We start from the raw sequence: 11,352 nt of genomic DNA, 5'->3' as shown, positions 1-11,352 counted from the left end.
ACATAAACATTTGAGTTTTGTCTTTATGTAAAATAATTAAAATATTGTGTGAAATAATTAGCTAAAATATAAAATTGTTGATAAGTTAACTAGAAGATACAAATTATTAGAAAAAAAAAATCAAAGATAATAGATTGTATATAAATTTTGAAAATTCAAAAGGGGCGGTTATTACGTAGAGAAAGATCGGAAGACGGGAGGCGTGGCCTCAAATAATCAGCTCAGGGTAGTCCAGTGTCCTTGCGCATATCCAGTATCTATACGTACACATGTACTATTACTCACGTGTGTATCATATATACGGAGAAGAGAGAAGTTTCGAGCATTATCAATCACTTTCGTCGTTGGACTGAACGGTGAATCTGTTCTTAACAATCGTCGACAGGTAAAAACGACCCAATTTCTGTGGATTGAGGATTACGGCGATGCCCGCAAACAAGGGGAATCTGTCGACGCCTCATAAAGAAAAATCTGGGAATGGTTTGACCACGGGTGCTTCCAAAAAGAAGAAACGCTGCACTGTTAAGCATAAAAGACATTGCAAGCAATATCTGGTGAGTGAGCGAATCGAAACGTTAATTCCTTGACAAATGAACGGCCATATTGCAGTCGAGTCGAGAGCGACACAAGTGTTTTCGATATGAAATGTTTTTTATTTACAAATTCTCGATACGAGTGCGATTAAATCATTGAAATATGTCGATTAATTAGAATATTTGATTATATCTTTTTTTAAATTTTTATTTTTTCATCTTTATGAAGATACAAGCGTGAAATTTAAAAAGTTGCAACAATAGAGTAGGTTATGTGTGGCGCGGATGTTTCAAGTCAGGAACGCGTAGGGTTTGTTCACCTTTACTGATGCATGGTCGAAGTATTATGTATGGGTTGCAATGATCGATCGGTGTAAGCATGCTTTGGTGCTTTTTACGATGCAATTTTCATTTGAAATTCTTCCTGTGATTTAATGCACTACACCGAAACGATCAAGTAATTTGCATATCTCTCCAACATTCTACATATAAACTTAGACGTACGATATTCTAATTTTTCCCCTTTTATGCAGTAAATTATTTATCTGTCAATAATATTTTAACAAAATATGTTTATCTCGTACCGATTCGTTTTTTTATTAATTTTTTTTCTATCAAAATAATTATTTTTTTTATTTTTAACTTACTTTATAAAAATTTTATTTATTTTCAATAAAACATTTTCATTAATATTTTTCATTTTCTTTTATATTTTTTTCATCTATTTTTTTTTTCAAAAAAATTAAATAATATCACATTATTATTATTATTACAATTATTATTACTATCATTATTATTATCATCATTGTTGTTGTTATTGTTGTTGTTGTTGTTATTGTTGTCATTATTGTTGTTGTTGTTGTTATTGTTATTATTATTTGAATTGGTACGTGATAAAATTCTTAAAAGGAGGAAGACAATTATCAGATATATCCATATTTTCGGTTTCATCTGCAATCATAAGGGATTTCATATGATGTATTGCTCCGCGAACATATCGGCGAACATCAAAAGAATAAACTTTTCTAAATCTTACTTCTGTATAATGTGATAATATAAAAATAACGTTTCTTAAAATACATCAATTGAATGTTTTATTTTTTTACGGGCCTAACATTTAAACTCCCCTTACCGCTCCTATCCTTGAAACAGTTGAGTAGATTATATCTTTTAGCACTTATACAATAGTTCCTTTATACGTTATACAAGTTAAACACATTCTAAGTTGCGTGCCCTCATTGTCAAGTATGAGACAATTGATATACACACGCAATACATCTATGTATATATACATGACAAGTGCTGAAAGTTGAGAGAGAAGATACGAAATTGCTGAATTATTTCATTGGATCAAATTGAAAATAATTCGCCAGTTTATAATAAAAAAATTTGAGAAAAGAAATGATTTCTATTGAACAATATATGTATATAATATTGTAAAGATATTGGTAATAGATTGCTGTGTATTAGAAACTTAGAAGGCACGTATTGATTTCTAAGAATGCCAAGAAAAAGAGGTTGGTGCTGATTCGGCGAGAACAAAAGACGACACCAATTCCACTTCTGCAGTCCACTTGAACCACTTGCTATTATGTTTTGTAGGTGCAGGAGTTGGCAAAGCCGTATTGGCTTACTTATATGAAAAGAATCCGGGAACACCTTTTATTTTTGTAATTTTACCAAATCGTTTAAATTACTCTTGTTACCGTTTAATTAATTCAATCAATGAATTCAATAATCGAATAGAAAAATTGTAATCGTATATATTTGAGATTTATTATTTCGATTGGTAACGAGTAAAAAAAAGAAAAAAATTGTTAAAATATTGAAAAGAAATTAACAATATATGTACTATATTTTTTTTCTTTTTTTTTTCATTTAATAACAATGTATATTGGATATGACGTAATTCATGCAATTCGAGCAGGTGGCGTACGTGTGACTGAACGTAGTTGCAGTGAACGGAAGCGGAAGTCGAGCGTAACTTATCATCAGCAAGCATAGAGTACGCATACGTGTGAAGTCACGTTCAATGCAATGCTTTAGTGAACTTTGTAAAACAAAACATTTCTTTTATTTTCCAATTGGCTTACTTATTAACATTTTAAACTTAATCACTTAACACATTATAGTTAATACGAATTTTTTTATATGATATAACAAATCCAACCAATTCTTATTTGATAATTGATATATTTTATAATAATTTAATATTTATAATAAAATATTTTATTATAATTTATGTTTTTTTTAAACATAATTTAAAAAAAAATCACAAAAAGCGATTTTTATCTATATTTAAAATCGATTAAAAAATTTTAAATTTATTGTGTATCTTTTTATTGTTTTTTTTTTAAATTTTCAAAGATAATATTTATTTCTTCGTCGCGGATAAATTTAAAAGAAAATTTTAGTATGATAATCAATTATGCTGATCAATAATAAATTTACAAAATAAGCATAGACCGGTGCAATATCCAGCTAAAGATTTTAATTAACCCACTTCAATTGCATAAATGCCGCCTCTACGCTCGGTTCATTTTTAACGAGTCGTGATGGTTGCTAGTGGTAGGATTCTTGCGAAGGGGAATTAAATTGAGCTGTCGATGTCTGTGTTCTTTGTTAGATATCATAATGTTCTCTAATTTCATTATTTTCCTTACTCTTTTCATTCACTTAAAATTTTCATAGATAGAATAGCATCAGATTATCATTATTGTATACACGTCTCTTATCTCTTCAATTAACCACAAAATTTAGGACGCTTATCTCCTTAAAATATAAATTTAGAAAATAACAATATAATAATATGTGAGACTGCATTTCTACGCAAGTAGAACTTTTTTTATTTATTTATTTTTTTATTTCTTTTTCAGGGAACAATTTCTCTCCTTCAGTATTCATTTCTGCTACATTGTCAAGGACGCGCGGTGAATTTTCCCTTTTTTCCTTTTTTTGTCCTTTTATTCGGTACAATTGCAGTAATTGGTTGCAATCAGTTGATCACGTGATCAAACAAATAAAGATGGCATAATTTTTTTTGGATGGAGCAATTAGAAGACAATCTTCTTTCGCGATTATTTTCGTACAAGTATTTACACGAAAAACGCTGAATATTTAAAAAGAACTTTTAAAGAGTATCTCATTATTTCTAACATACACAGATTATTTTTTGCTATTTTTGATTCTATCGTCGACGATAATATGATGATAACGTTATGATGACACTTCGTGGACACATTGCTTTATATTAATAGCACTGAAGCATACAACAAGCAATAGTTCTGTGTATACATATTCTTCATTTGTGTATACATCTCGTATCGTAGACAAAAAAAGTCTAAGAAAAGACAAACTGCTCGAAATTAATGTTGAGCGAAAAATATAGATATAGCTTCCGACAAATGCATCCCACAATAACGTTTGTACTTTTGTGTCTCACAGTTAAAGTATAGGCACGTAATTTTAGAAGCATGTCGAGAATCCAGAATCAGTCCTTGTATCACTCCCTAGTCACAAATAATTTGTTGGTGATATGTATATATGTATACACGTGCAAATATAAAATTCAATGCTTTATCCAATAGCTTGCACGCCATATGGTACAACCACATGGAATTATAAATATTTCTCTCTCGAAGGTAAGTATAAATTTCGCGTATTGGTCATATATATATCTTTCATTCCCTCGAACTTACGAGTTAGTAATGATTTATGAAAAAATTTTGCGATAATAGCTTATCAGTAATATCTATTTTCACGGATGTGTTCGTGAATTTTCAATTTTTATCATAGAATTCGAATATTATGTATTAGGCGATAAATCCTATTGGTCCAAATTATTAATAAATTTTATGAAATCATTTATTTAAATCTGATAGCATAATGAGAATATTTAAATAATCGAATATAAAAAATAAATTTTATAAAGTTTTTATTTTATTTTCTTTGTTCGATAATTCGATAAATCGTATTGGTCCAAATTATTAATAAATTTTATGAAATCATTTATTTAAATCTGATAGCATAATGAGAATATTTAAATAATCGAATATAAAAAATAAATTTTATAAAGTTTTTATTTTATTTTCTTTGTCCTTAAAGCTTTATACTTTTCATTCTAGTGATTAAGCAAGCTAATATTTGAATAAAATTGATTAAAGAATAGAGCTGATACGAATAAACGTGTTAACTGATAGAATTCCTTAATCAATTATCAATTCCAATTACATAAATGTATAGTATATTCTCGTATACAAAATTCGACTTTTATCGATTCGTTTAATTAAACCCATTCGAAATGACACTTGTATAAATTAGAATACATTGCAAACCTATCAATTAAAATAACTATTCGATTTGTAATTTATTTAAACGTACATTTAAATTACTTTTTTCGAATGCAATCCAAAATTATTTCTATTGATTTTCTATACGATTAATTTATTTAACAAAGATTCGTGGCACGAAAAAGATTACTTTTTCCGACAAATAGATAGAATATTTTTATGAATTAGAAATTATGAAAGGTATAATTGTAAACTAGAATTAGATTTATAAATCGAGAATGTTTGTAATGTAATAACATATCGTGTATAAGAGAGGATTTTTTAATCTGACAGTTTTTTGGTTCTAACGTTCAATATTCAATGAACGACTATCGAAAATAGAAATATTCAAGAATATTTAGATCATGTTATTTTTTAATGTATGTTTAAGAATATTTATGTGTTAGAGAATATCGTTGCAAAAGAGAGTCCGGGTCGATGGAAACGTGCTACTCGAGAATGGTTGGCAGGCGTGTCCCTCCCGCCAACGAAAATAAGTGTTTCACGGTTAAACAGGATATATTACGTAGTGTTATGTAACGATTATCCTTTAGAGAGATAATTCGAATCGCATCCCTTATTATTTCGGTATATATATTTAAATATTATCTTATTTTTTTAAGTATTAAGTATATCAGTTCAAGGGGAAATTTGCAGAATTGTAGAGCTTCCTCAAGGTTGAGTTAATAAATGATTGATAATGTCATAATAATGGAAGAATTTGATTTTTGAAAATCTTATTTGAAAATTAAATAAAAGAATTCGATTTGTTTGTACCGTATAATTGGATAATAAATTCAATATAATAATATCGTTATGTTAAAAAAAATAAGTATTTATTGATATTCACATTATTTTCTGATTCGCTAATATATTAAATTTATTTGTAGCATTAATAATATAATTTTCGATTCAAATTTCTTAGAATTTTTATTGATGCTAATTATATAATCAATTTAGGTTCTATTATAACTATTTTTTATTCAAATAATACGCAATATCAGTTGGATGAACCCGAACACAACTGTATAGAGCAGACGTAATATCGAAAACGATCCGCGGATCGCAGCGAATCCTTCAAGCGTGTTTTGCTTTTTTCAATTCGTGCATCGGTCGAACCATTATTTGTGTATTACAACAAACAGAATCCTCCTCGTAACCTACATTCCTAATTGTATGTCCAAAATCACCAAATTTGCCAATTTTAGATCGTGTCGGCTTTTTTCATTATTTTTCGGCCAGTAAAAAACAAAAAAAAAAAAAATAGGAAATAGGAAAAATTGTCGATGTATAGTTTTAGAAAATAAAAAAAAAAAAAAAAGAAAGAATACTATGGAAACGTGAACAGTGATAAACATTAGAAATAGTGGTCGAAGCTCGAAACGCCGCAAACATGCCTATATCTGCATCCGCAGAAAGGTTAGCAGCGTCGCGACGCTGGCTCGACATAGTGGCGCCGACTACGCGAATATAGTGAGACGACTAACAGTTGAAAGAGGAAGAAAGACGCACGATCGAGTGCCTCCCTAACGCGCGTGGTGCAGCACGGGGTGGGAGATAGCAAGGAAGAAGAGGAGAGCGTTGTGGAAAAACGAGAAAATCTCGCACGCCAGGATAAGACGATGGAAATTTAACGCAAGAAATCCTCTATAGAACGAGAATAATATTCTGAAAATAATATGAAAATTATCACGCATATTATTGTTTTTTAACAAAAAATGAAATATGCGAATGTTTCGACAAATTTTATATTAAAGCGAATATTAAAGGATATCGAAGAGATCAGGATATTGACGTTGCATAGGCAGATAATTTTTGAAATATTAAATTAAATTAATGAAACTTTTGCAAAGAATAGAAAATAATTTAAAATGTGATTAGATTTAAATAATTGAAATATTATCATGGAAGGATAAGAGATCTTGGAGAGCATGATTTTCATCACGATTGAAAATGCATTTCAAAAATGTATGCACCTGAGGGATATCATCAAAGAGAAACGGTGACTGAATGGAGACAAAAACCCTTAGGTACAAGAAATGAGAGAGAAAAAGAAAGAGAATGAGAAAAACAAAAAACTAGACAACTGACAGATGGTGTAACAAAAACAGTACAAAAAAAAAAGATAGAAAAAGAAAAGGAAAAAGAATAAAACATGTTGGTATGAAAGGGAAAATATACAATCATACGAAGAAGAAAGAACAGAGAAATGGCAACAAAAATTTAGAAAGGATTCGAATAAAGAGATGAAAGAGACAGATTGTGGAAATGAATTTACCTTCTCGATATAAAGAATTAAGAGAAGATATGTAATTGAAAAATAGTAGAAAGAACGAAAGAAAAAACAAATAAGAAGTTATAGAGTAAAAGCAATAACAAAGTGAAAAAGAAGAATGGCAAAAATGGTAAAAATGTAACGAAGAATCGGAAGTCTGATGTAAGGAGCAACGAAGAACAACCAAAGGTTAGAGAGAGGGAGAGTTACGAAGGACGAGAAAGAACGAGAAAGAGAGAATTCGACTGAAGAAAGAGAGGGAAAACAGGGAGTAACGTTGCGGACTATCGACCCGATCCGGTTGGGCGCCTGCGCTCTGGCAACCCCTTCTACCGTCGAACCGTCTCGCCGGCGACGCGGCGCTCTACGCAACGTCGTTGGTGCGATCGGTGCGACGGTGAGACCAGTGCCTCTCACGATTCCGTTCTCGCTCTGCCCTCCGTCTCGTTATTCCGTTCGTACAACGCGTCTGAGTGTTGCTTTGCATCGTTACTTGTAATATATAACGTTATACTATATACATATTATATATATACCTACTTATACATATATACGTATATATCTATCTGTCTATCTATTTATCTATCAATTTATCTATCTATCTATCTATCTTCCTTTCTCTCTCTCTTTCTCTCAAGTCTCTCTTCTTCTTTCTTTCTTTGTCTCTCTCTCTATCTTTCTCGTTTTTATTTCTTTTCGTCGATTGCCTGGATTTCCAGCCAAACGTTAGCACAAGTCGTTAATGCTCTTAGAAAGAATTCCGGAGAGACGCGTAGGAAAAAGAGAAAGAGAAAAGGGAGGGGAGAGAGAGAGAAAGAGAGAGAGAGAGAGTGTACTCAGCCGAAAGACACCGGTACATAACGAACGAACGTTGTTTTCTCGTGCTTTTATCTTTACCGTGTATTATCGTCGTGTGTGTCGCGTTTAATCTACGGCCCCTACCGACTAAGGCCGCTGTCTCCGTTCCGGAATACACACGCGTTATCAAATGCACGCACGTACGCACGCGAAAAGATTGCTTCCGGATGCAGTGAATTTCAGCCGGTGAACATCACGCCGGGCCAACGCTCTAGACTGCACCATTCACCAGCGAATCATTATTACGAGATAACCATTCTTCTGGATAATTATCATCGCCAAATAAGGTGAAAGAGATAAAAAAAAAAGAGAAGAGAGAGACAGGGAAAAATACATGCGAAATTGAAAATTGAAAGAGAAGAGGAAAATATATATTGCTCTGCAGGAAGAAAGCAGAAACCTTAACAACGAAGACGATGGAGTGGTAGGCTTCGAATACGACCCACCCCTAACCTTGTTTCCTGCAATCTATCCGTTTTCTTCTATCCTCTTGTTTTTCATTTAATTTAGTTTAATCCTTTTCATTCTTGATTATTATCACATTTATGATTAATTATCAATCTGACAAAATTTTAATAAAATTACCTTACGTGATTTTTTTATTTTTTTTTTCATATCTTTTTATAATTTTAATATATCGAATAAAATATGATTGACGATATCCTACTTTTTTTACAACAATCTGAGTCAAATATAATAAATAAATTCTTTATATCAATTACCAATAAAAATTATTTAAATTTATTTTGTGAACGAACACCTATTTTTTATTAATCAAATGAATACTTAAAAATATTATAATCCAGTTCGAATATAAGTAGACACAAAGGGTTAAAAATATATCTTTGGACGAATTGTTATAGACACCTACTACTTTCCTTTTCTTGTCTTTTCCATTTTATCTATTATACGATATTGACACACATTATTTCTCTTTCTCTGTTCTTTCTTCTCCACTCTCTCGCTATGGCATCGCCACGCTGGCGGCTCGTACACCGACGTTCTACATCCATTACTCGCACGCATGCACTGAATACGCGCGCGAGCGCGCGCGCGCACATACACGTCCTTCATCCTCGTGCACTTGTACATACGTGTACTCACGTATACTCAGACGGAGCACAAGCCGAACGTCCGATCACCGTTCGCGAATACTTCCTTGAAGGGAGAAGGAGCAGGAGTAAAGCCACGGGTGGCAGAAGAGGAGGAAGGACAGTGGAGGTAGGAGAAAGTGGTAGAACGGAGGTGGTGGTGGTGAGGAAGAGAAGAGTAGAAGAGGAAGAGGGAAGTGAAGCAAGTGTAGCTGCATCGTTGACACCGAGGAGCCTTTTCCTCGGGAGGAAATCAACCTGGCCTGACGACTGTGTCTGTCGTCTAAACGGCCCCGTCGCTACTGCAGCGGCTGTGTGTCACTACTGTTCCACTGCCCCACACACCGCGGCCTCATGATTGGTTCATTCTGGAACCTCTGTCGTGCGTGCCCTTCAATGCCAATTGACAAGGTGAGAGAGAAATTGACCGGAAGATTATCGTATTGTTCCTGAAATCATCTTGAGAATAGATTAGAAGAAGTTGGATAATTTAACAAAAATTTCTTTTCTTATCAAATATTTTAGATAATATCTGTGAATGTCATCGAAGCATAATAGAGCAAAATTTAGCTATATTATTCCCACGCTTTTTCTCAATGATATCACTACCAGGAAATTTTCAATAGATAGTAGTGTGATTCTTGATCGTTTGGAGAGATAGTTGAACGTATGGACAGATATGATTTCTATGATTCTTTATGAAAAAAAAAATATCTTACAATAAGCTTTTTCCTCCACAATTTTCTTCGATAAATTGAGTGTTGAGATTCTTATCGCTTTATATTTTATTTCGACGATTGATATTATCTGTATATTAAATTCTCTATATGTGATGGAAATTTAAAGGAAAACAATTTATTAGATGAAAGAAAGCAAAAACAAAATTATTTCCGAAAATATTTACATATCATTGATATATATTATAAAATATTCTAAAATATTGATGAAAATAGTGGTAATAGATTTTCTGATGAATCATTGATTTGTATTGACTGTTTCCTTTTAATTAATTTATAATGTTTTTGCTTTTGTGGAAAATTTCAAAAGATAATAGAGCAACCTATTTCCTCGAATCGTTCTATTAGTTTTATATGCGTAACTTTTGTTTAGTTCGCATTCGTGGAAACCGTTTTATAGCTTTATCGATCGTTCCTTCAAAAACGGAGCTTCTTTTATTCGTTTACTCCCAAGATAACGCGTGTTTCTGCAACGCGGTATATTTTCTCTTCCTTAAATTATTCTGATATTATTAATCGATTTTAATAATATCTTTCTATTCAAATTACATCTTATAACTTTCAAAATAAAAAAATTTCTATCGTAATAATAAAAAAATATGAAATTATATTTTATAACCGTGTAATGTGGAATTGTAGATATAAAATCGTGTCTCACTCAAGTCTTCATATTTCAAAATGCTTCGATGACATTCGAAATCGACAAAACGTTCGTATATCTTATGTGTAAAAAAACTCGAGGACTTTCGAACAATTTCTTCGTGGAAATACATGCAACGGGATACACAAATATGTGCATATAGTCTGAAAATCGAAGATGCTAGTAGGTTGGTTCGGTTTTTCAATCGATTTATTCAAGTAGGTATAGAAATTCTTTGCCAGATTTGAGGTGTTTCTTTTTATATCAGAAGAAACTTGAAAAATCTTTCGTACAAGAAAGAATCGATATATCTTCAAGTCGACTAAATAGTTAGAAATAAAAATCACGATTCGACAAGTTTTAGATATTATAAATTATTGGATATTAAAAGAATCAATCAATCGTATATGCATTATCAGAAATGGGCAATACGAATTTGGACATTGATCGATGGGGATGCGTTTGCACGGAAATTATCTCGTGAATGTATTTTACTTATCTAGTATAGATAATTTTGACTATTCCTATAATTCGCGATATCATTTGATTATTAACAATGATAACATTTTGCTAAAAGTTAGTTCGAAATCAATTCGACTGCAAAATATTCATCTTTAAAGTTTAAAGTTTAGATAATATATACTTGAGACAAAATTTATTTTCATTTACAACTTTTGATCGATGAGCATAGTTCGTTGTTCCTTTCGGTTTTCCACATTTCGACTTTTTAGTTTTTCCCATAATTAATAAAAATGATCGATGGAACACAATTTTTAATTTTCACACCTCATGGATTAATTTCGATACAAGGACGGGAGAAAAAGGTTCGTAATGCGGCCTCAAACTCATAAATCTTGAAACAGGAGAATTACCGTGTTCTTAATAACACG

At 31.6% G+C, this 11,352-nt stretch overlaps 1 protein-coding gene across 20 annotated transcripts in view; it reads left to right on the top strand.

The window, feature by feature from the left end:
• Window positions 1–226: 226 nt before the first annotated feature.
• LOC552243 (mucin-5AC) overlaps window positions 227–11,352 on the top strand; it is a 40,577-nt gene continuing 29,451 nt past the window's right edge. For 4 of the 20 annotated variants that reach the window (XM_026440810.1, XM_016911289.2, XM_026440801.1 and 1 more), the window contains exons 1-2: window positions 7,775–8,418; window positions 9,109–9,496. In XM_026440810.1, the coding sequence (XP_026296595.1) occupies window positions 9,440–9,496 (57 nt within the window). In that variant the 5' untranslated portion in view covers window positions 7,775–8,418; window positions 9,109–9,439. Of the gene's footprint in view, window positions 555–7,219; window positions 7,632–7,774; window positions 8,419–9,108; window positions 9,497–11,352 lie in introns of those variants that run through there. The other 16 variants (XM_006570732.3, XM_006570735.3, XM_006570733.3 and 13 more) reach the window with 12 other exon arrangements.

The sequence above is a fragment of the Apis mellifera genome, linkage group LG1 (genome assembly GCF_003254395.2).
Source record: "Apis mellifera strain DH4 linkage group LG1, Amel_HAv3.1, whole genome shotgun sequence".
Classification (NCBI taxonomy): Eukaryota; Metazoa; Arthropoda; class Insecta; order Hymenoptera; family Apidae; genus Apis; species Apis mellifera.
The sequence above is the reverse complement of the archived record's forward strand: the minus strand, read 5'-3'. Positions and strand labels throughout refer to the sequence as shown.